A 26047-nucleotide genomic window follows, 5' to 3' on the forward strand; every position below is an offset into this window, starting at 1 on the left:
CAGCCTGCTGTCCCATTCCACCACCAAGGCAGCTGAAATCAAGTCAGATGCAAAATTCTCCCACCTCAGGTCTGTTTATCTGGGTGTGAGGTGTCTGGAATTGTAGAGGGTAAATAATATATCGTTATTTGGAATACATGCATTTCATGTGTGTTCTGTGTCTACAATGATCTGGGTAAATGTAGAATGACAGGAAATGTGAGGCAAGAAATGTTGAATACATAACTAAAACAGAATTTTTTTTATGTTATAATAAATAGTAGGGAGCAGGTTGAGGAGACCCTGGAGAGGTGAAGATATGCTCTAGAAAGGAGAGGAATGTAGGTCAGTAGGAACAAGACAGAATACATGTGTGTAAATGAGAGGGAGGTCAGTGGAACGGTGAGGATGCAGGGAGTAGAGTTGGCGAAGGTGGATTAGTTTAAATATTTGGGATCAACAGTACAGGGTAACGGGGATTGTGGAAGAGAGGTGAAAAAGAGTGCAGGCAGGGTGCAATGGGTGGAGAAGAGTGTCAGGAGTAATTTGTGACAGACGGGTATCAGCAAGAGTGAAAGGGAAGGTCTACAGGTTGATAGTGAGACCAGCTATGTTATAGGGGTTGGAGATGGTGGCACTGACCAGAAAGCAGGAGACAGAGCTGGAAGTGGTGGAGTTAAAGATGCTAAGATTTGCATTGGGTGTGACGAGGATGGATAGGATTAGAAATGAGGACATTAGGGAGACAAAGTCAGAGAGGCGAGATTGCGTTGGTTTGGACATGTGCAAAGGAGAGGTGCTGGGTATATTCGGAGAAGGATGCTAAGGATATAGCTGCCAGGGAAGAGGAGAGGAGGAAGGCCTAAGAGAAGGTTTATGGATGTGGTAAGAGAGGACATATAGGTGATGGGTGTAACAGAATAAGATGCAGAGGACAGAAAGATATGGAAGAAGGTGATCCGCTGTGGCAACCCCTAATGGGAACAGCCGAAAGAAGAAGAAGAAGAATGGCAAAATGTAGATGTGAAATGTATAATGTATAAAGGCTAAAGTCCAAATATCAAATACTTTCACAAAAGGTACAACAAAACAAGTGCTCCTTTATTCAAGTGTATAACTGAAGAAAAAGAAATTATTCAATTTTTATTTTGCTGTCAATATGTAAAAAGCAATGCCCATTTATCAATTGCATGGGTGGGTTAGAGTTAAGAGCGGCTGCCTCTAAATCAAAAGGCTGTAGATTGGATCCTGAGTCTTTCCCCCATTTCCAGCCTGGAGAAAACACCCACTGAGTGCAACTGGCTGCAAACTTTCTTGCCCAGGAGCATTAAAAGGATGATCACCCAAAGAGAGTCGTCTTTGACCAAGGAGACAATCTGGAGAGAGACCCTCCTTTTATGAGAGTGTGTGCTTTACTGACAGAAGCCTGATGATCTGGGGCCACTTTGATACATTGCTTTTGCTTTATTATAGTTTTCATGGCATTGTGCATTTTTTTGGGGGGTTAAAAGAACTATTACTAAACGGAGAGGGCCACGATGTCACCCCAAACTACTCTTGGCTTATCGACCCTTCTTCCCTCGACCACCACAGGTTACATCTGAACCCACATGTGTCAAGGAATACATTCAATCTTCCCAGTATAGGGTCACTAGGAGCCATTGATGAACTAGGAATAAAATAAAAAACCAACATGGTGGATGGTAAGCCAGTCCTTTGCAGGGTACAATCGCACAGCCAATCAGAAAAGAGGCATTTAAGAAAGGATCTGTTTACTTTTAGTCCAGTAATTTGCTATAGATATTTTAACCCAGTGTTGTCTGGTGGATCAGCAGCTGGTGTTCATACTTTGAATCTTTGCGGGCTCGGGTTTGGATGGAAGAAGGGAATGGATGTTATTTACTTCACAACACATAAGGGACTTAACATACAGTATTTTGTTAATTCAGAAGTATTACTGACACATTTCCAGTATTCAGTGTTAAAGCAGATAAGCATATACAGTTAAGCCCACTCACTGACACCAATCAATCCACAAATGGGAAGAACATGCAAGCCACACTCAGACCCTGGTGCTGTAATGCAACAATGTTAACTCATGTTACCACTCTGCATATATGTTAAAACATCTGTGCTAAACTTTCTAAACTTTAACCTGATGAAAACTAAATATAGACCTGTACGTTTTGTTCAGCTCTTGTCTCGTTTAGTGATTGACTTTCACAGAGTATCAAGGCATAGTTGAGGCCTGGGGAGTATTTGGTTTAGGACCTTATCAGAATTGGCTGATGTTAAGAGTGGTGTTCCACAGGGGCCAGTGCTAGGGCTGCTGCTATTTTTGTTATATATAAATGATTTAGATAGGAATATAAGTAAGCCGGTCACGTTTGCAGATGATACCAAGATAGGTGGATTGGCAGATGATATGGAAGCCACTGAATCATTACAGAGGGACATGGGCAGCACACAGGCTTGGGCAGATTTGTGGTAGATGAAATTTAATGTGAGTAAATGTGAAGTATTACATGTCAAAAGTACACCTTATGAGAAGGATTTAGGTGTCTTAGTGGACTCGACACTATCAACTGTGAGAGAGAGCTTGAAAATAGAATATCAGGTTATATAGTTCCCCGATATGTAGAGTACAAGTCCATGGAGGTTGTGCTCCCTCTTTACAACACACTGGTGAAGCCTCATCTGGAGTACTGTGTGCAGGTTTGGTCTCCATGCTACAAAAGGACATAGACATGCTAAGAAAAGTCCAGAGAATAGCGACTAGGCTGATACCAGGGCTTCAGGGGATAAATTAAGAGGAAACATTAAAAGAGCTGACCCTTTTTAATCTAAGCAAAAGGATATTAAGAGGTGACATGATTGAAGTGTTTAAAATTATGAAGGGAATTAGTGCAGTGGATCAAGACTGTGACTTTAAAACTAGCTGTGTAAGCCCGTGCTGTAAAAAGCCCGGGGTCCTAGAAACTGTTGAAATCGTCAGAAAAAAAATTGAAATGTAGAGATGTCAGGTAATTGAAAGGAATTACTCTGGGTGTCTCTCTCCTAGGAGGATTCATTTTGCTGACGTGATTGCATCACTTGTGCATTAGCAGCGGGAGGAAAAGTAAAATGAATACCGTTTTGCCGATGTTAGTGGCTAAATGAGTTTGTCTTTTTTCGGAGGTTTCGTTTTGCTGATTTGCTGGCCTCACTTGTGTTATTAGTGGCTAAGTGAGTTTTCTGTTTCCTCAGAGGTGGAGCCCTTACCCCGCTTCCACCTCTCACTTCCGGGCCGGACAGACACACACACTTCTACGCATATACGTTTATTTATAAGATGAGTTCAACAAGAACACAGGGACACAGTTGGAAACTTGTTAAGGGAAAATTTCGCACAAGCATTAGGAAGTTTTTCTTAATACAGAGAAACACAGATACTGTACATGGAACAAGTTACCAAGTAGTGTTGTAGACAGTAGGACTTTAGGGACTTTCAAAACTTGATGTAATTGTAGATGAATTAAGTGGATAGGAATGGCGAGCTTTGTTGGGCTGAATGGCCTGTTCTCGTCTCGATTGGTCTAATGTTCCAATGTAGCAGAAAGAACTGTCAACATATTTGGAAGTAAAAGATCTTCAGAGCAGACTCATTCATTTATTTTCACTATTTTCACTGGTGATAGTCATCCTATCCTTAACTCCTCCTGGGGACTTTCCAAACATTTCAGGGCAAGTTGAGAGGTATAATCTGTCCAGTGTCTTTGGGATTTGTTACCCTGGGGGTCATGCATGATACACCACTCCATGAGGGACATGCTAACCACATGCCCAAACCACCTCAAATGGTTCTTTTTGATCCATAGAGATGTTTCCATACTTTTGAGCACTTCACCCTGTCGTGGAGAATAAGCCAGAAACCTAGACCAGAAACCTAACTTCTGCTGTTTGTAATTATGATCTCATTTTTGCAGTCCATATGTAAGGAGAGGAATGAAAATTTACAGGTAAATTGAGCTGTTCATTAGATGACTTGTACCTCAAGATACTTTTAATTTAGCACCATTGACTTTTTTAAAGGTGAATTTTCCACCAGGTGCACAGGTATTTTATGCCAGCAAGACTAAACTTAACACATGAACCAACCATAACCTCGGTGCCAGCCCATAAATGGGCACGCTTATACAGAGGAAACTTGGAGTACTGTGGGGAACCTGATGTAAACACAGGGAGAAGTCCACACCAAGGGCAGCCAGGTTGACATTTCAACTGCATTACTTGGAAAGCTTTTTAATATAAATAAATAGGAAATGGCAATTTAATTTACAAAATCACCAATTATTTATTTGAACTGATATTTCATAAGTTAACACAAAGCCAGGCTATTTTTGTTTTTTAACTTATTCAGCTATAGTATATCCAAAAGCATTCTGTTGTTTTAGTTATATTTACACATACAGATACAAATTGAAAATAAATACAAATAAAAATAATACAAATTAGAATATTTCAACTGTCAATTAATGGCAATGGCGGTCCATGTTTATTCAGAGGAAACCATTTGAGTTTGGACATGGACAATATTAAAGGATTAGTGTACTTTTCAAGGTTATATATTAACATAATCCTGTTATGAATTACCGACAGATGTTTTTCTGTTTGTAGGAAAACTGATGACAAAGTTAAAATATTTTCTAGCTGCTTCCTTCATCTTTTTATTTCTTAAACTGTAAATCATTGGGTTAACCATTGGAATTAAAAAATAATTCAATCCCCCAACAAAAATGCGTCCATCATATGAAAGGCTGTTCATTTTTAACCCTGCGTATACTACAGAAGCAGAAACATAGTACAGTAGCACCACAGTCACATGTGAAGAGCACATCGAGAAAGCTTTTGCTCGACTTCCTGTTGTTTTTACCTTTAAAACTGAAAGCACAATTCTGACATACGTCCAGAGAACATACAGCATGGGCAAATAGTTACCGAGCAAGCCTAGTCCAAAGGCTCCAGTTGCATGATCAGTAATATCAGTACAAGCCAGGGAAATTACAGCTGGATAGTCGCAAAAACAGTGCATGATTTTATTAGAAGCACAGTAGGGCAGATTTGAAGCTAATATTATGGAGGTTGCTGGAATTACCAACCCAAGAATCCAAGAGGTGGCCAATATTATGAAGCACATTTTGACATTTATGATCACGTTATAATGTAGAGGTTTCACCACAGCAATGTAACGATCATACGCCATCGCTGCCACCAAACAATTTTCTGTGGTTCCAACAGAGATGATAAAATACATTTGCCCAAAGCAGGCAGTCATAGTAATTGTACTGTCATATCCAGAAAGAACTGCTAGCAGTTTTGGTAAAATTGCAGTTGTCATCAGTAAGTCCAAGAGGGATAAATTCCAAAGAAAAAAGTACATTGGTGTGTGTAGCCGGTGGTCCAGTGAAACCAGAAAGAGGATAAGGAGATTGGCAGTCACAGTGATTAGCAGTAGGATAAGGAATCCAAAAAACAGAAACATCCTGTAGTCCAAAAGACCAGGGAAACCCACCAGTTCAAACTCTGTGAAGGATGGAACTTTGGAATCGTTCATTTTCCTGTCTCTCAGATCATGCTGAAAAGAGAAGAAAGAAAGAAGAATGAAAATAACATATATCTCTATATATAATCTTCATTTGGATCTTGATCTTTGTTTGTCCGTGAATGAATTAGAAGAAGAAGCACTAGATGGCAGTAGAGAGACAGCTAAAACATAGGCATTGCATTAAGAATTTCCTCCAGGCTTATACTATTGAAGACTGTAGTACTCCAGTCACACCTCAAAACACAGACATTCAAACTAAACAAAGTGTTGTGCTTTAAATTAACTAATCTTTATATATAATCTTCATTTGGATCTTGATCTTTGTTTGTCTGCGAATTCCACGCATGTGTAGACCACCTTCAAGTTTAGTACGTTGTTGTTACTCACAGATGTCAACAATGTGCCGGAATAACGAAAGGGGTGGTGGACAGTGTTACGCTGGTTAGCTCCTGAGGCCTGGTTAGAGAATGAGATTGCCGAAGATAAAAGGTACGTGCCTACGTAACATATGAATGAAAGAAAGACAGTGGGTAAAATGAATGACAACGTAACAGCACGTTCCGGAAATTATTATTGTTACGTTGTAGCTGGCGAGTGCTGCGCATCTCACAGTTATACCCTGGCTTGCTCACATGTCAGTGAAGTGATTCCTATTTATGCTTTAAAGAGCCTGGATACCTATGTGTCCCCCTTTTATAACCATTGCTCCGTGTATATTGCCTTACTCTTTGGATTGCCACAAAGCAACCTGCGATATTGGAGAAAGGTTGAGAAGAGATTGTGAGAGGAAATGACAGCGTCATGAAAACGAGACAGACTGAACGGAGAGAAGCAGAAATGCTCCTACACCACCACATAATAACTATTCGGACAGTGATTCCGAGTAGTCCGTTCCTATCAAATCAATGTCCAAGGGTTTTCTTTTGTAATTTTGTTTCCCTTATAAAAAATCATAATGCTGTGCGACGAAGGGCCCAGTTCACGACTGGCAGCCGCGTTTAAACAGGGAGCCCTTCACAGATAACTTTAACACGCGCAACGTAGTTGGGCGCACATGGCTAGTTATATATATTCTTCAAAAGATGAAAAGTATGTGCACACAAATTGCCAAACCTTAAGATAAATGTAAGAAGTGGCGTATATTGGAAAAAGGAAGGAGTTGAACTGTGAAATGGGAATATGAATATATGAATGTAGCACCATCTCAATGAACTGGTATTTTGGATGAAATATCAAAAGGATAACTTAAAAAAATGAATTAATATCTAAAGAGAAATTACACTATCCTACTAGCACTCTGTCTGGGATTTATTCCTGTATTGTATCCAGTATTGATGGGACAAGCTCCTGACTTCAACTGTATCAAATTTTATTAACGCGTTGACTGCTGGACCATTGATTACCAGGACACAACAGTTTTGGTCTATGCTTATATGATAAATAACAAACTCAATCAAAACTCATAAAAATGAAAAGAAATGTATCAGAAAATAAAGGTTTTATTATCACCAGTAATTATATTAAAAATGTAAAGAAACTTTATTTTCTCCAGCAACACAACTAAAAGTCTCCCTATGAATTAGAGTCCTAGAAGCACCACGCAGAGTGCAGGCTTACAAAAAGATGTGCCAAAAATATAATATTTCCTTGCACTGTTCACGCCTGTTGCAGACAATTTGGTAGCTGATGACGGTTTGCGCTCAGTGTGCAGCAGAATGTCCATGTAGTGCTGTCCTGTCAGTCATGACAAGTTGGACGACTTGTGATGAAGAAACACCTACGAGTTAGCAATCCACATCAGTTCCAGAGCCTACAGTTTCCACATCATCCAATTGATTGTCACTATCTCAGTCACAGTCATCATAAAAATATTCAGCTGAGAGCAAATATAATTTTTTCAAAATATTAGTTTTATACCTTTTTCCTGACGACATAACTATGAACTGTCTATTTATAGCACTATCTGTTGCCACCAAAATAAAAAAAAAAAAAACTATGGCTTTCCCCTAGATGGCAGCACTACATTAGGTAACTGAGACGTGGCAGCAACACTCACCAGCAACCTGGCAGATTCTATAGTGGCTGTATACTGAAATAAGAGTTCTCTAGCATATCGTGTTTTGACAGGCTTAATTTGTACCTCGCGTTTAAAGTGTTAAGTGATTTTGGAAAATAGGTACATGGATAGAAAAAATATATATATATACATTTACACATGTGCTCAGTAATGTAAATGAAAATATGAGATTTTATCAAGCTTTAGGTAGGGAATTTGTACACAATGTAAATCTTTGTAAAGCATTCTAAATCTGCTTGAGTAAGCCTTGATATTATCAGCTGTTGATCACGTTATTTAGTGTACTTCTCAAGGCACATCTTGTAGGTTTATACACAATCTCATTCTTTTATAGATGTGGGACAAGGTTTGTAATTAAAGGGATGAAAGTGTAATAATGCTCTTTCAATGGAGGTATACATGTGCAGGACATCTAATCGGCTGGTATATACTGAACTGGAAAGACCACCTGTAGCATCCTCAAAATTAAGCATTCATCTAGGGCAAGTAGATAGATCTTCTGGTATTTTTTTAAAGGCCTGACGACTCTCACATAAACAAAGAGTGAAGGTTTCTTTCTTCTAGAATAGTGAGTGCAAATATAGTCTTATCATTTAAATCCAGATGGAATCCATGGGACCCGATAGGTTCTTGTAACCAAGGAAGTGTAACAAACTTGTATTTAGTTCTGAGCTCTTCATTTGCGATGATCAATTTTGTAACCTTGTCTTGTTACGCTCGTTCCCAAACAGTCCCACAAACTAATGTTTACTTAAATGTTTACTTGATTAAGTTGACCCTTTTGTAAGTCGAGTTGTTAGTAAATAAAGTAGAGTCCTCTGCAATCGTTTTAAATGATATTCAAACATGGGTGTCCTTTATTTACACCTACAGGTGGAGTCCCACACACTCTTGTTAATGCAGCATGGCAGACTGAAGAAATCTAACAGAGCACTCTTTTTATTTATTTATAATTTTACTGTAATATACATCGGTGGTCTTTGAATTTATCGATTTATCTCATGCTACTTTAATAATGCAGCCTGCTTTGCAATTATCTTATATATAAACGTCTATGCATGGAAGTGTGTGTGTCTGTCTGTCCTGCCAGAAGTGCGATGCTACTGCATGAAGCTCAAAGAAAGCGACTCTGTCACCAAAGTGAAACCCCAGAGAAAAGAGAAACTCGCTTAGCCGCTAATACACAACGAGGCAAGCACATCGGCAAAATGAAACCTCTGAGGAGAGAGAAACTCACTTAGTCGCTGATAGACAACAGAGGCAAGCACGTTGTCAAAACGAAACTGCCAAGGAAAGAGAAACTCGCTTACCCGCTAATACACAACCAATGCGATTGACTGATTGAAGTGCCAGAATTCATTGTTTCTAGGAGCCCGAGCTTTTTACAGCACGGGCTTACACGACTAGTATCTTATAATTGAGTTTATTTTGATGCTAATTGTGTCTGAAGTTTGTTAGATTTGTTAGATGTATTTCCAAGCATCTTGTTAACACTATCAGTGTGGCATTTACTGTTTATTAACTATAAACAATTATATTAATTATAACTGCTGGCTATTTTTTGTATTGTTCTGGTCACTATTTAGGGAGTGAATTTCGAGGTGTTGCACTGCTACAAGTACTTGGGCATTCCACATCAATGGATTGGTCTCATAACACAGGGGAACTATAGAAGATTTATTTTTTAGATCACTGTGTTCATTTAATGTGACATCCTTCACATCTTCTACAATTCTATGATGGCCAGTGTGATTTTAAATGTTGTGTTATGCTGGGCCAGTAACATCACTTCAAGAGAGGTCCACCAAGTTAACAAACCAGCTAAAAAGGCAGGCTCAGTTATGGGACGCCCCTTGGCATTGAGGAGAGAATGAAGACAAAACTGAGTGCCATTATGAATAATGCTGCACATTCTCTCTCTGACACACCAACACTGAGGACTTTCAACCAACAGATCATTCAGCAAGAAATGTGACAGAGACTCCTTTATACTAACAGCAATACGCCAATATGCCTGCATAATGCCTCACTGGGACTGGGACTGATTTTTTTATCTTTAGCCAAGTCAGAGAATGTTTGTTATACTATGTCTTGAACTTCTGTAAAAGCTAAATTTCCCTTTTGTGTCTTTTGTTTCCATACTTGATCTTTTATTTTAATTTTGTCTCCTCCACAAATCACCTTGTCATGGTGTGTGTCTCTAACAGGGTTGTATACAGACAAATTGAGGCCATTGACTGATTGTTCATTTTTCTTTATGTTTGTGCCATTAATAAATAAATGTGCTTTCTAGTTTTAGGTATGTTTTGTCATTTCAAGTGTTTATATATTTCTAAATTTCACATAAAATAATGTACCTTTTATTTTTTTACATATGCTCTTTAAGGGGTAAGATTTATCATTAATTTAATACAGAACTGATTTTAATGCTTTTGTTAGATGGAAGAAATTAATAAATCCACCCCCCAAAAAAAAACCACATAAAGTAAACTAGCTTCAAGTTGAGACAATCATCCTCTATCAGCAGAACAGTTCCAATTTCAGGACTTATTGCCTTGAAGAATGCAGACAGAACATTGACTTTGGCCAGTCATCTGAAGACTGCACATTTGTAATATGTGATGGCGTGTCAGTGTTAAAGACTGACTGTCTTATATTTGGTTTATGTCGCTTTGGAAGCCTTTGTACAAGGTATTTCATAAGAATAAACCTTTTTATTATAATGGGACTTCAGTCTGTGAAGTTGTGTTTTGGGTTTGGGCTACTACACCAGCCTCCTGGTGGTCACAATATTTAGAAGATAAATATATTAACATGCTGTACAGAATAAAGTACAGTTTTTTTTCTAGAAACAGCATGCTTATGTATAATTAGCAGCAAAAAAATTCTCAGAAATAAGCAGGCATGCTAATCCATCTTGTTAGTCTCAAAACAATCATCACGTGCAAGAAATTCAGAAGTATGAATTGAATTGGAGTTAAATAGCAGACTAACTCATTATGAAGCGACTTATTCAGAATTTTACTGACACACGTGTTTCTGATTTACTAATGTTAATAAAAATACCTCACTGCAGTTTTAGCTCCCACCAATCCTTCTGTGTTCCAAAACACTACTAGAGCTCAGAGTTACAAAGAGCCCAATACTATCCAAGAAGCAGTGAGCCCAAGGGATGGACAACATTAGGATGTATATGTGATTTTGACGATTCTTGTTAATAAATCATTTGTACATTTAAAGGTGTAAACTATCAATGGTTTGTCTCAATAAATGACATACAGATTTATTTTTGTCCTGATTTAAACTATCAGTTTAAATGCAGTAGAAAATGCGATTTGTAGGAATATTTGTATCTATATATTGTCATTTTTAAAATAGCTCAGCTAGCATAGGCCACAAGGCAGGAAGAAACCTTGGACAGGATACCAGTCCATCGTAGGGCAAACACACACATCCAAACACACACACCAACCACAACCCAGGGCCAATTTAGTATCACTAGTCCATCGAACTCACATGTCTTTGGTCTGTGGGATGAAATCAGAGACGCCGGAGGAAACCCAAACAGACACGGGGAGAACATACAGACTCCATGTGAGGAGGACATGGGATGTGAACCCTAGTCTCCTTACTGTGAGGCAGCAGTGCTACTACTGTACCTCCATGCAACCCATATATATATAATATATATGGTTGAAATAGTTTACTGTCAGATAATGCTGTCAAACGTCCGAGGTTCGATTCCCGAGAAGGAGTGCAGTAGAGTGTGTACGCCTGATCAGCCCAGAATTAGGGCGAAACACGTGTTGCGTACTCTTTGCATTATTTGACAGTAAACTATTTCAACCATTCTATGATCTGCTTCTCACAACTGAGGGCATTGTGACGGATGTTAGCCGACTTGCTGACCAACCACAAGTGTTACCTGGTAGGTAACCACCCATACAATCAGATTATGATTCAGACTTCGAATGCCGTGAATATATATATATATATATATATATATATATATATATATATATATATATATATATATATATATATATATATACAGAATATATATTATTGACAAATTAATGTTTTAGCAGAATGCACAAAATATTACAAATTAAACATTTCTCCTACATACAGCATCTACTCGTTATTTTGTTTGTGTATCCTGTTGTTTTTGGCAGTTAATAAATGTCTATGAGGTTGTCTTTTATCCAAATATAAGCAATCAGTAAAATACGTTACACTGAAAAAAAATGAAATGCTGTGCCAAGTGAAAGGTGTTTATGTCAAGCCATTAAATCTTATGTTCCTTACAGTAAGATTTATTGACTAATGAAGAAATCCGTGTTTTAAATTATTGTGCTTATTTTAAGAAATCCTGTCAAGTACATTTTGTTTACTCTTTGGCAGATTTTTTTTTGCTAAATAAAAGGTACTCAGCTCCTGTTTGTGTTGTTTTTTTTTCTCTTTAATTTTTGTACATGCATTTTTTTGCAGTGCATGAAATACACTTTATATACAAGTAATATCTAAAGAATAATTTGAATTATATATGAGATGCCAAGCACCTCCACATACCTGATTCATTTTAGTTCTCCACTTGTTCCTAAGGACATGATGATCGTCAGACCGGGATCGTAATATTCTTGCAATGGCGTCAGACTTTTAAGCTTTCACAGAAGTCTCAATGGTAAACAGTAAATGTCAATCACACAGAACAGGCTGCTGTTTTGTTTCTAGACATTAATTAACACTTTGTAGGGGACTGATGTCTAATACACCAAAAGCTTTATCAGAAGTGTTAACAAAACATTTATTGTCTACCAAAAAGATTTTTATATTTTTAAATTGATAAATAAAGCAAGGGCATAGAATGGTCAATGAAATATAAAAAGCCAACTAAATTGATCTCCTTTTATTTTTGATGTCATCCAGAATTTCATGCATATTTGTACTTATTTAGACAGGTCTACATTTCACACTGTCTAGTCAAAATGTTCATAACATACTTTTGTTCTTAAAATGTTGAAAATAGACATACTTTTACAGTCCTTCATTTTCTGTGACGTTTTAATCTCTCAGACTTACACAATGCACATTCAGCACATAGCTAGCCATTAAAAAATAAACTCGTATAAGCTGAACTTACTTCCATTCTCCTTTTCAGACTGTAAGTGTCCTTTCATCCATACGCTTCTCTGAGTACTTCATCCTGATATTTCTTTCAGCGTTGACTGCTTCATAAAGTTAAAACCTGAGAGGTAGTTAGGAATTGCTTTATAAATGTTCAGTTTTACAGCTTTAGAACATTTGTCACTTTGTCATTTGGATTACTAAATGAATTGGGCATAAACATTTTGGTGATTTTGTTTGCTATTACTTCATTATGTTACTCATAGACTTTGCTGACATTTACAGACTAATATTGTCAATATGAGACAATATATTAGAAATGCAAACTCCAGAAAGAAGAGGACTGGTTCAGACCTAGAAATTGCCAAGATTTTCGATTACAGTGACAGTAAGTATGTTTATGGAATTTAATTGCTTATTAGCCTCGGTATCTGTCAAAGACTGGTAATATTTAAGAATATTTGCTATGTCTTCCCTACGTGTACCTTCAGCAGCTTTCCTCTGTCTTTGCGTGTGTTTGAACGTTTCTTTATCAACACTCCTCTCTTCACTGTTCCCATAAAGCCTGCTTCTCCGACTCTCCCATTATTATTCAGAAGCCTTCCTAACCTCTTGTCCAGTTTAATACTTGCCATCTTTGAATGAGACCCTTATCAGCGTGAATCATATGCCTTTATTCCTCCTAGTGATCCTTATATTTGCATTTCCTTTTTCATTGAATCACCAAAGCCAAACTGACCAATCACACCAAAGCCAAACTGTCCAATCAGATTGCTCAGGGGGACTGAACTCAATGACCTTAATGTTTTATTATATAGTAGATTGGGCAAATTTAATGCCTTGACCTTTTTATTAAACAGCCACACTGCAATTGCAAATAATGTTTCACACTGAGAAAAAGAGACCGATTACATTTTTTCTTTTTACATGAAAGACCCCTTTGTTATTGTGTGATGAGTGGGTCTCTCCAAGTTCATTATGTATTTGCCTACTGTCACTCCCTAAGTTTACCACCCACTATCACACACGGACCCTATACACTTAAACACCACTTATGAGTAATGTCTGCACAGCTTTCTTAGTACTCCACAGAAGGAGGGGGAGGGGGGGTGGGTTTGGGGTTTAGGTTGGGAGGGGGGGGATTCACTAACTTCAACAGTGGGTATATGTTTGATAAATTAAAACTGTATTATATAATTTACAGCAATTCCCTTTTAGTCACCTTCAAAATACTGCCTTGAGATTCAATACACTTGTCCCAGCACTTCTTTCATTCCTGGAAACATTTCCTGTACTCCTCTTTTGTTACACTGTAGTAAATCATCTTCCCTTCGGTCTTAATTTTAATGCTGGGAACAAAAAACAAAAAAAGTCACAGGGAGTGAGATCTGGCGAATACAGAAGGTGTGAAGTAACAACCACATTGTTTTTGGTCAAAAACTCTTTGACTGATAATGCAGTAGGCGGCACGGTGGCGCAGTGGGTAGCGCTGCTGCCTCGCAGTTGGGAGACCTAGGGACCTGGGTTTGCTTCCCCGGTCCTCACTGCGTGGAGTTTGCATGTTCTCCCCGTGTCTGCGTGGGTTTCCTCTGGGTGCTCCGGTTTCCTCCCACAGTCCAAAGACATGCAGGTTAGGTGGATTGGCAATTCTAAATTGGCCCTAGTGTGTGCTTGGTTTATGGGTGTGTTTGTGTGTGTCCTGCGGTGGGTTGGCACCCTGCCCGGGATTAGTTCCTGCCTTGTGCCCTGTGTTGGCTGGGATTGGCTCCAGCAGACCCCCATGACCCTGTGTTCGGATTCAGCGGGTTGGATAATGGATGAATGGATGATAATGCAGTATGTGCAGGTGTGCTGACAGGGTGCAAAATGCACCACTGTTGCAGACTTTTTTTTTTTTGTACCAATGCTTTTCTGAACCCAGCCACGGAGGATGCACAAACCAGTGTGTTTCTCCCAAGCCCGGATAAATGGGGAGGGCATCCGATGTAAAATTTTGCCAAATCAAAAAATGCGGATAACAATACAAATTTCCATACTGGATCGGTCGAGCCCCGGGTTAACAATGACCGCCGCCAGTACTGTTAGCCAACAGGGTGCCAGCAGAAATTGGGCTACTGTTGGCCGAAGAAGAAGAAGATGGTGAGAGACGTGTCCAGAGGCGGGAGGAGACAGTGGAACTGAGGGTAGGTACTTTGAATGTTGGCAGTATGACTGGTAAGGGGAGAGAGTTAGCAGATATGATGGAGAGAAAGAAGGTTGATATATTGTGTGTGCAAGAGACTAAATGGAAGGGGAGTGCGGCCAGGTGGATCAGGGGTGGATTCCAATTGTTCTATCATGGTGTGGATGGAAGGGGAAATGGGGTAGGAGTTATTCTGAAGCAACAGTATGCTCAAGAGTGCTTTGTAGGTGAAATGAATGTCAAACAGAGTAATGATTCGGAAGCTGGAAATTGGAGGTGTGATGATGAATGTTGTTAGTGCATATGCCCTGCAAGTTGGGTGTGCAATGGGTGAGAAAGAAGATTTTTGGAGTGAGTTGGATGAGGTGATGAACAGTGTACCCAAGGGACAGAAAGTGGTGATTGGAGCGGATTTCAATGAACATGTTGGTGAAGGGAACACAGGGGACGAGGAGGTAATGGGTAGGTATGGTGTCAAGGAGAGTAATGAAGAAGGTCAGATGATAGTGGATTTTGCCAAAAGGATGGACATGGCTGTGGTGAATACATATTTTAAGAAGATGGAGGAACATAGGGTTACGTACAATAGTGGAGGAAGATGCACACAGATAGATTACATCCTTTGCAGAAGAGTCAATCTGAAGGAGATTGAAGACTGCAAAGTGGTGGCAGGGGAAAGTGTAGTTAAGCAGCATAGGATGGTGGTCTGTAGGATGATGTTGGAGATCAAGAAGAGGAAGAGAGTGAGGGGAGAGCCAAGGATCAAATGGTGGAAGTTGAAAAAGGAAGACTGCAAGGTTGATTTTAGGTAAAAAGTGAGAGAGGCACTGGGTGGCAGTGAAGAATTACCAGACAGTTAAGGAAACTACAGCAGATGTGGTAAGGGTGACAGCAAGAAGGGTGCTTGGCGTAACATCTGGACAGAGAAAGGAGGAAAAGGAAACCTGGTTGTTGAATGAGGAAGTACTGGAGAGTATACAGAGGTAGAGGATGGCAAAAAAGAAGTGGGATAGTCAGAGAGATGCAGAAAGTAGACAAGAGTACAAGGAGATAAGGCGCAAGGTGACGAGAGAGGTGGTGAAGTCTAAAGAAAAGGCGTATGATGAGTTGTATGAGAGGTTGGATACTAAGGAGGGAGAAAAGGACCTGTACCGATTGGCTAGACAAAGGTACCAGCTGGGAAAGATGTGCAGCAGGTTAGGGTAATAAAGGATAAAGATGGAAACGTACTCACAAATGAGGAGAGTGTGTTGAACAGATGGAAAGAGTACTTTGAGAGGCTGATGAATGAAGAGAACGAGAGAGAGATGAGATTGGATGATGTGGATAGTGAATCAGGAAGTGCAATGGATTAGCAAGGAGGAAGTAAGGACAGCTATGAAGAGGATGAAAAATGGAAAGACCGTTGGTCCAGATGACATACCTGTGGAAGCATGGAGGTGTTTTGGAGTGATGGCAATGGAGTTTTTAACCAGATTGTTTAGTGGAATCTTGGGAAGTGAGAGGATGCCTGAGGAGTGGAGAAGAAGTGTACTGGTGCTGATATTTAAGAATAAGGGGGATGTGCAGGACTGCAGTAACTACAGGGGGATAAAATTGATAAGCCACAGCATGAAGTTATGGGAAAGAGTAGTGGAAGTTAGGTTAAGAAGTGAGATGATGATTAGTGAGCATGCCAAGAAAAAGCACCACAGATGTGATGTTTGCATTGAAGATGTTGATGGAGAAGAATAGAGAAGGCCAGAACGAGTTGTATTGCGTCTTTGTGGACCTGGAGAAAGCATCTGACAGGGTGCCTTGAGAAGAGCTGTGGTATTGTATGAAGAAGTAGGGAGTGGCAGAGAAGTACGTAAGAGTTGTACAGGATATGTACGAGGGAAGTGTGACAGTGGTGAGATCTGCGGTAGGAGTGACGGATGCATTCAAGGTGGGGGGGGGGGGGGGATTACATCAGGGATTGGCTCTAAGCCCTTTCTTATTTGCAATGGTGATGGACAGGTTGACACATGAGATTAGACAGGAGTTCCCGTGGACTATGATGTTTGCTGATGACATTGTGATCTGCAGCGATAGTAGGGAACAGGTTGAGGAGACCCTGGAGAGGTGGAGATATGCTCTAGAGAGGAGAGGAATGAAGGTCAGTAGGAACAAGACAGAATACATGTGTGTAAATGAGAGGGAGGTCAGTGGAATGGTGAGTATGCAAGAAGTAGAGTTGGTGAAGGTGGATGAGTTTAAATATTTGGGATCAACAGTACAGAGTAATGGGGATTGTGGAAGAGAGGTGAAAAAGAGAGTGGAGGCAGGGTGGAATGGGTGGAGAAGAGTGTCAGGAGTAATTTGTGACAGATGGGTATCAGCAAGAGTGAAAGGGAAGGTCTACAGGACAGTAGTGAGACCAGCTATGTTATATGGGTTGGAGACGGCGGCACTGACCAGAAAGCAGGAAACAGAACTGAAGGTAGCAGAGTTAAAGATGCTAAGATTTGCATTGGGTGTGATGAAGATGGATAGGATTAGAAAAGCGTACATTAGAGGGTCAGCTAAGGTTGGACAGTTGGGAGACAAAGTCAGAGAGGCGAGATTGCGTTGGTTTGGACATGTGTAGAGGAGAGATGCTGAGTATATTGGTAAGAGGATGCTAAGGATAGAGCTTCAAAACATGCACCCTTTATTTCATGACACACACAATAACACAGAGTGACCAAATCACCACACTATACTCAGTCCTTATTCTCTCTTCAGTCGCCTCCAACTCCTCACTCGCAAGCTCCATCCTCTTCCACCCAACTCCGGCTCCCGAATGGAGTGCGGCGGCCCCTTTTATAATGCATCCGGATGTGCTCCAGGTGCTCCCGATGATCTTCTGGCAGCACTTCCTAGTGTGGCAGAAATGCTGCTCTTGCACCCGGAAGCACTCCGGGTGTACATAGTTCCTGGTTCGGCAGCACTTCCTGGTGTGGAGGAAGTGCTGTCCTCCAGGGCTCCAGGACCGTCCAGGCGCCCACTGGTGGTTAGTCCATCTCCGTGGGCCTGATGGAATCCAGGGGGGCTGCCCTCTTACGCCCAGGGAAAGATAGTGCCCCTCTCCCGGTCTGTTCTTCTTCCAGGTGTTCCGGTGGGGCAGGATCCCTGGTTGTCTGCCACACCTGTCTGTGTGTCGCTTGGTCAGTGGAGCGTTCTTGCTTCTCCATCACGGAGACTGGCTGAAAAGTCAGAGCCACAGTGCGGCATCAGCGCTTACTGGTCCTGCTTACCCTGTCAGTGTGTCTGCAATTTGTTTGTGTTCTCATACTTGCATACAATTCTTGCATTTTGTTTCTTTTCAAATGGGTTACTGATCTGTATACAAATAAGCTTGTGTGACTTTTTTTTTTTTGCTGCTGTTTCTCCTGCTTTTTTCATACTTTTAAAAAAATGTAATGTATAGCACACAGTGTGTAACTCAAAGCGAAGACTATGTCTTAATTGCTATGTTTGGAATTTTGTTTCAATAAACTTATTGTTTTTAAGGCACCTTGGTATCTTTTTTTCTCTTCTTTATGAATCATTTTATAACAGAGATGGGTTGGGTAGGATCATCAGGTAAAGGATGCAAACTGTGTGTCCTTGAATCATTCAATAAAGTTATTGTTTTTAAACCACCTTGGTATCTTCTACTTTATGAATTGCTTTATAAATGGGATGGTTTGGAAGGTGGGTGAGGTAATGGGATGCCCATGGTGTGTTTGGGCTGCACTGCCAGGTTCCTTGGGTGTGTAATAGATTCTCTCTAAAGCTTTCTTGCACATCCTCTCTCTGGGGTCTGTCACTCACGCGCTCTGTACTCTCTGTACATACAGGCGCTGTACACACTTAGGAGTAGAATGCGTTCTCCACCTCATTGCTGAATTATCTTTTGACTCCTTACAGGTCCCTGAAGGTCAGCATCGGCTTACAAAGCTGACCAGTCCTTTTATTGGACCTCGGCCAAGATTCGCCAACCAATTCCATTCAAACAACTGACAAAATGCCCGATGCCTGTCAAACCACCCCCGACAATAGGTATAGACCAGAGGGTGGAACTTCCATTAACCAGGTGGCATCAGGTGGGTACCAGAAATGCCAGGGGGGTGGGATATACACCTGTCAAAAAGATTTTGATAAGGATAATGGTGACAATTTATACTATTTTCATTGCCTCTTCTCATTGCATTTCCATCCCACTTCAATGTACTTTCTTGTACTTTCTTAGATGTCTCTCCCACTTTTGTTGCACCTTTGATTGTCTAATTTCTTATTCTCTCCTTTCTTGTAACTCCACACATCCATCTCCACTTTCTCATTTCTGCCACATCTTACTTCTTCTCCGTGCTCCCTTTACTGGCCATATCTTGGCTCTATAGATCGTTGCTGGTCTTACGACTATCTTAAAACACTACCTTTAACTTTTGCCTTAATTCATCGATCATACAATACTCCTGCTACCTTCTTCCAATTGTTCCATCCACACTGCACCTGCACTCTATGTGTTATCCCTGCATCTAATTTTCCTTCTTGGGCTAACACTGATCCTAGACATTTTAACATTTCCACTTCTTTCATGTGCTGTCCCTGCAGGCTAACTTCTGAATCCTGACCATCATTAAACCTCATTTACAAGTCTGTGTTCTTCTTCTTCCTATTTATCTTCAGTCCTCATTCTTCCAAAGTCCTTCTCCATTCTTCCAACTTCCTCTCCACTTCTTCTTTTCAGGTGCTGCACAACACAATATCATCAGCACAAACCCTGCATCAGGGGGATTAGTCTTTAATCCCTCAAGACAACACATTCATAACCAGATCAAAGAAGTAAGGACATCAAGCGCAGACCTTCTGTAAGTGGGATCTTGTCTGTTACCCCAACACTACTTTTAACTTGAGCCCTCACTCCCTCATACATATCCTGGACAATCCTCACATACTTTTCTGCTCCTCCTTTCTGTGTTATGCACCTTCAGACATCTTGATGTGACACTCTACCATAAGCCTTCTCCAGATTAATAAACACCATTTACAAATCTTTCTGTTTTTGTCGATGTTTCTATATGAGCTATCTCAAAGCATCAGTTGTTCCTATGGTGGTCTCTTTCCCACGCCTTATCTCTATAACCCTTTCCCAAAATTTGCATAATGGCTCTAATGTTAAATAATATTTGAATAAGATAATAAAGAGAGGCATATGCAATATCCTGAGGTTTGCTTGTAAAAGAGGTTTAACATATAAGCACTGCCAGTTAAATATATAGGATGGGGATGAGAATAATATAAATGGATATACAGTTTATTATTTAGCAAAGAAAGGAAGATTGAAAAGGTAGGGGAGTTGCTATCAATATAAAACTTATGTTCTGTGTTTGTCTATTATAATTGGATAATGATGATTTAGTAAGGATACTTGGATTTGACTAGAAAGCATTAAGGATAGAGGCCTGAAATTGAGGGTGTGTAACAATTACAATTCAATACGATACAATACAATTTATTTTTATATAGCCCAAAATCACACAAGAAGTGCCACAATGGGCTTTAACAGGCCCTGCCTTTTGACACCCCCCCCCCCCCCCCCCCCCAGCCTTGATTCTCTAAGAAGACAAGGAAAGACTCCTAAAGAAGAAAAACCTTATAGGGGGATAATAGAAGAAACCTTGAGAAAGACAGTTCAAAGAGAGACCCCTTTCCAGGTAGGTTGGGTGTGCAGTGAGTGTCAAAAAGAAGGGGGTCAATATAATACAATACAAAGAACAGAACGCAAGTAATCCTCAATACAATATAATAGTGCAATAGAAATATGACAAGTACAGAGCAGAATTCAACAATAGATGGTATCACGTAATATGATTTGGATTTGTTCCTGGAGACCTCGGCCATCAAACTGCCTCCCCCTATTGGTCATTCCAGAGCTGAGTCAGTGTTGGGCCAGCCAATCCGATGAAAGGACCTCTATACCCAATGATTCCTGTGATCCTCCATCAGAGATGACTTTACCATAGGCAGGCAAAGCTGCTTGGCAGTAGGGCAGTGGCACCAAGTACCACATTTGAGTACCAAGAAGAAAAATGGAATAGGCAAGGGATAGTAACAAATTATAACTATCATATTACTTATGTTTTAATGCTTATAATTAACAACAGAGATGCAGTCTGTACAGTTAATCAGCAGCTCTAGTCAGGGTATGCTAAAATGACATAGTGAGTCTTCATTTTGTATTTGAAAGCTGACACCAAAGGGGTATCTCTTATAGTAGTAGGCAGACCATTCCACAGTTGCAATATTAATCTTTTTGATAGGACTTAAAAAAAAAAGTTTCACTACTGTGGCACCCTGACGGGGCTCATGCCCGGCCGGGATGCCCAGGAAGACAGGAGGAGGGCTCATTCCTCCTCCAGACCATGAGGGGGCGACCGCCCTGGTTGTATTGGGGGCCATGGGTACAGGGCTTGGAAGCCCAACCCTGTAGGGGCCTGTGGCCACCGCCAGGGGGCGCCCCAATGCCTTGGGAGCCCTGGACCTCAGCACTTCCGCTACACCCGGAAGTGCTGGGGGGAAGAGGAGCAGGGACACCCGGAGTCCTTCCGGTTGCGCAGCTGGCACTTCCGCCACACAGGGGAGTGTCGACGGAAGAGTGTAGGGAAGCACCTGGAGCCCATCCGGGGGTGTATAAAAGGGACCTCCTCCCTCCATTCAATGGCAAGAGTTGGGTGGAAGTGGATGAAGCTCGGTGGAGAGGAGTGGAGGCTGAACAGAGACTGTGAAGGCATTGTGTTGTGTGGCCAGGACTGAAGGGGTGATAGGTGCTGAGGCACTGGGTATTGTGCACCATATTACTGTAAATATTGTAAGTAAACGTGTGTGTGGTGAAACCATCATGTCTACCTGTCTGTGTCCAGGCTGTTCCCCACAATGGCATCCCAGATGGGACTCTCTGTCTGTTACAAGGCAGGGACCCCAAACAAATAAGTTTGTGGGCAGTCCGGAGCAGCAGGTTAGCCCACACACGCGCCGCGGGAGTGGCACCTGCACAACCCCGCATGAGCAAATCACCTCACGGACCGCCACCGGTCCACCAAACGGCCATATTCCCCTGGTGCGGGGAAACGACAATGGAGGTTGCCGGAGTGCAGTGGGCTCCAGCAGGCACTCTGTCGCTGAGGACGTACGAGACAGCAGCACGGCGAGGATGGCACCACGGAGAGACGAGACCTGGGAGGTAAGTGCCCTGCCCAACGGAGATGGGCCCTGTGGGGGCAAACTTACATTCTGTGTTGCAGGCAGGGACTGCCCGGGTCCGTGTCAGTTGCAACGGCATGCTGAGCTTCGGGCTGTCGTTGCCGCAGAGGTGGCAGCACGAGACGCTGCGAGGAAGGAGTCACTTCAGCTTGACAGGCCGCAGCAGCTGCTCGGCTCCTCGGAAGCACGTCGCCGCACCAGGAGAAGAGGAAACAGAGCCAAAATGGCCACGGACCGGAAGTTTCTCCACGGGACAGGCACGGGATTGGGCGGTGTGTCTTGCGTGTTTCCGCCGATGATTGGATGGAGGCAGGCCCAAGGAATGTCCATCCCAGGCCGAGGAAGGACCCCGGATATGCCTGACAAAAAGGTAAGGCAACCGCCGACTGATGATCTGTGCTTGCTAGTGGCTCTGCGTGAGTTGGAGGAATGCCTCCAGCCCACTGAGTCGCTGTTCCAGGTGGTACGCGTCCTCCGCAAAGGATTGAAGGAGCTGGAGATGAAGGCAGTCGCGTCTGTGATGACGCTGCGACAGTGGGCGGATCGTCGTGGCGCTGGAGTCTTCAGCCGGAGGGACATGACGGGGAAGGTAAGTGAGACCGTCCCCATAAAAGAAAAGGGAGATCCCACTGAAGGGGCCCGGGATGTTTCTGAACGGAACCAAGTAGGTGGATCTCCGACAGTGGATGCGGCGCTGAGTGCTGTGTGCATGACGAGGGGAAAGTCATTGAGAGGGCTGGCAGGACACGGGCTGTTGTGTGCCCCAGGTCCTAGTGCCCTACGCCCCGAGTCAGCGGCAGTCTCACGTCGCTCTACAGGGACACAGACAAGAAGGAGTCTCTTTTTATGCAATAAGGAGATTCAGACCGTCATGGCGTCCCAGAGTGATAGGAGGAATCGAGGGGTGAATGCCGGTTCCTCGGATAGGAAGGGACATGCAGCTGGGTGCACACGTCCAGAAAAGGGACACTCCCCAAAGTCAGCGGAGAAGAAAGGAATGCAGGCGGTCCCATCAGTGTCGTCATCTGGAAGGACATGAAACACGTGGGGGGGTGCTGAACAGCAAGTTCCGGGGTCCCCGTCAGAGTGGGAAGCGCTGCCAGTGCGTGGCACAGAGGGACGCCAGGGAAGGGTGTCCAGGCAGCGGCTCTGCCCCCTTGTTTCTGTGTGTTGCAGGACCGGACCCGGAACGAGCAATAGGACCTGCTTCGTGGGAAGCCGGCCCTCATTGGACGGACCGTCTGGCTGGAGGACTCTTCGCTGGCGATGGGGCAGCCGCACAACTGGCGGAGGCTATGAAGACGCGAGCGGCACAGAACAGAGGGGAGCGAAGACCTCGGAGAGGGTGCCAAAGAAGAGAGTTCCAGGGTGCCGGATTGGACCCTGGACAAATAGTAGGACCCACTTTGGGGTTGAACCGCCCTCACGGGTTGTGTCGCTCAGACCGACGTGTCTTTGCTGGCGATGGGGTACTGTGGCACGTGGATGGGGCTCATGCCCGGCTGGGACACCCAGGAAGACAGGAGGAGGGCTCATTCCTCCTCCAGACCGCGAGGGGGCGACCGCCCTGGTTGTATTGGGGGCCACGGGTACAGGGCTTGGAAGCCCAACCCTGTAGGGGCCCGTGGCCACCGCCAGGGGATGCCCAAATGCCTTCGGAGCCCTGGACCTCAGCACTTCTGCCACACCTGGAAGTGCTAGGGGGAACAGGAGCAGGGACACCCGGAGTCCTTCCGGTTGCGCAGCCGCCACTTCCGCCACACAAGGGAGTGTCGACAGAAGAGTGTCGGGAAGCACCTGGAGCCCATCCGGGGTGTATAAAAGGGGCCGTCTCTCTCCATTCAATGGCAAGAGTCGGGTGGAAGTGGACGAAGCTCGGTGGAGAGGAGTGGAGGTGGACCAGAGACTGTGAAGGCATTGTGTTGTGTGGCCAGGACTGAAGGGGTGATTGGTGCTGCAGCACTGGGTATTGTGCACCATATTACTGTAAATACTGTAAATAAACGTGTGTGTGGTGAAACCATCATGTCTACCTGTCTGTGTCCGGGCTGTTCCCCACAATACCCAGATATTAATTGGAATAACCTAACAATTAGTAAAGCAATTTAGCTGCATTCCAGTTTAGCTATTGGGCTTGAAGGTTGGCACCTGTTTTTTGCAATCACATGTTTGTAATTCCTGTTCAACTCATGCAAAAATGTACAAAAGGTCCAGTGCCATTTACTCCCTTAAAAGTAGCTACGGAAATCTGAAAAAAGAAGGAACAACAACATAAGGAATGCATTATTCACGGGGCATCACCTTAAATGTTCTTAATTTTCATGCACTGCTGAGGAAGGCTTCACTTAATATGAAAAACCCTACATGAGATCCTTCCACTTCCATGTCGGAGAGCATTACAAAGATCGGATATCAATCAAGACAGACCAGATACCAGCATCCCATTGTGTTCTGAACTGCGCATGAACTTGCATGTTTTGTTAGACATTAGCAAAAGAGGAATAGACATGATGTTATTTAAGTTAATGTTAGAGATGTCTGCATACATATAACAAAATTCTGGTATGTCCACATCACAATTTTCATGACTCAAAATTCTCTTGTGTCTCCTGAACATTTAAAATTTTAAATAGTGAGAGGAATCCTTCTATCGGTGGAGTTTTGTTCACAAGTGAGGGAAGAAGATGGACAGGAGAATTGGAGTGCCATCTACTGTCATGTGGATGACATACCAGTCAGTTATTGTGAAGAGAGAGCTGAGCCAAAAAGCAATGCTCTCAGTTTACCAGTTGATCAACATTCCTACCCTCACCAATGGTCACAAGCTGTAGGAAGGGGCCAAAAGAACTAGATCGCACATACAAGCAGCAAAAATGAGTTTCCTTTGCAGGGTTCAGGAGTGCAGACATTTGGGAAGAGCTCAACGTAGAACCACTGCTTCTCCACATCAAAAGGAGCCAGTTGAGGTGGATGACTCCTGTACGTCTCTGTGGGTAAGTGCTTTGGACATGTTAAACCGGAAGGAGATCTTAGGGCAGACCCAGGGTGTGCTGGAGAGATTATAACCCAGATAAGTTGTAGAAAATGGATAGATGGATGCAGGTATGAATTAAAAACAAAGATAAAAACATTCATACTGTTTCTTTTACTTTTTTTTTCAAATTATATCGAAGTATAATCGATTGTTATTTTAACATTTTCTTGTACAGAATCAGTAAATGATCATGGGTGAAAGTGTTTCATATTAATCAGTGAAATAAAATACTCATTTATATTCCTTCATAAACACTGTCAAACCATCTTGAACTTATTTCTTCCAATTTCTTTCTGTTCTGTAAAGTGAGTAAGTGGTATGGAAGCATAGCAAAGGGGTACATCAGGTAAGCTGATTGGTGTTTTTTTATTAAATAAGATCATGGGAGTGGAGACATGCTTCACGTTAGTTGACATTCAAGTAAGAATTTCATTGTGCATGTGACAATACTACAGCTACAAGGCAGCCATTTTGTTAGAAAGTCATAAAATTCTAAAACAACACTTTTAGGAAAATAAGTCGAGGTGCTCAGGAGAGCTGATGTAATAATGTATGTGTCCCAGATGATATAAGTGTTTACACAATGGAAATGAAATTGTTGCTGCTCAACACATCTGCGCTGTCATTAGCAGGGTTTCTAATTAACAGTTGTTTACGCCAACTTTCTGTAAAATTATGTTTAGTTGGACTGCATTAATGTCTTTAATAGGAAATATAAGAATAGGACAAGCATCCTTGACCAGGTGTTGTCATGTTTACCATCTTTGAGACAAACTAAATTATTCAGAAGAGACCCATATAACAGCACATGAAAAA

The 26047-nt window shown here is 42.1% G+C and overlaps 1 protein-coding gene across 1 annotated transcript; it reads right to left on the reverse strand.

The window, feature by feature from the left end:
* Nucleotides 1–4362: 4362 nt before the first annotated feature.
* LOC127527676 (olfactory receptor 6N1-like) lies at nt 4363–12256 on the reverse strand. The gene is made up of 2 exons (XM_051927247.1): nt 12213–12256; nt 4363–5593 (listed from the first exon to the last, which is right to left on the reverse strand). Exons 1-2 carry the CDS (start codon nt 12219–12221, stop codon nt 4601–4603), a joined length of 1002 nt encoding a protein of 333 aa, XP_051783207.1. The 5' UTR covers nt 12222–12256; the 3' UTR covers nt 4363–4600.
* Nucleotides 12257–26047: the final 13791 nt, after the last annotated feature.

This window comes from Erpetoichthys calabaricus, chromosome 4 (assembly GCF_900747795.2).
Source record: "Erpetoichthys calabaricus chromosome 4, fErpCal1.3, whole genome shotgun sequence".
Taxonomy (NCBI): Eukaryota; Metazoa; Chordata; class Cladistia; order Polypteriformes; family Polypteridae; genus Erpetoichthys; species Erpetoichthys calabaricus.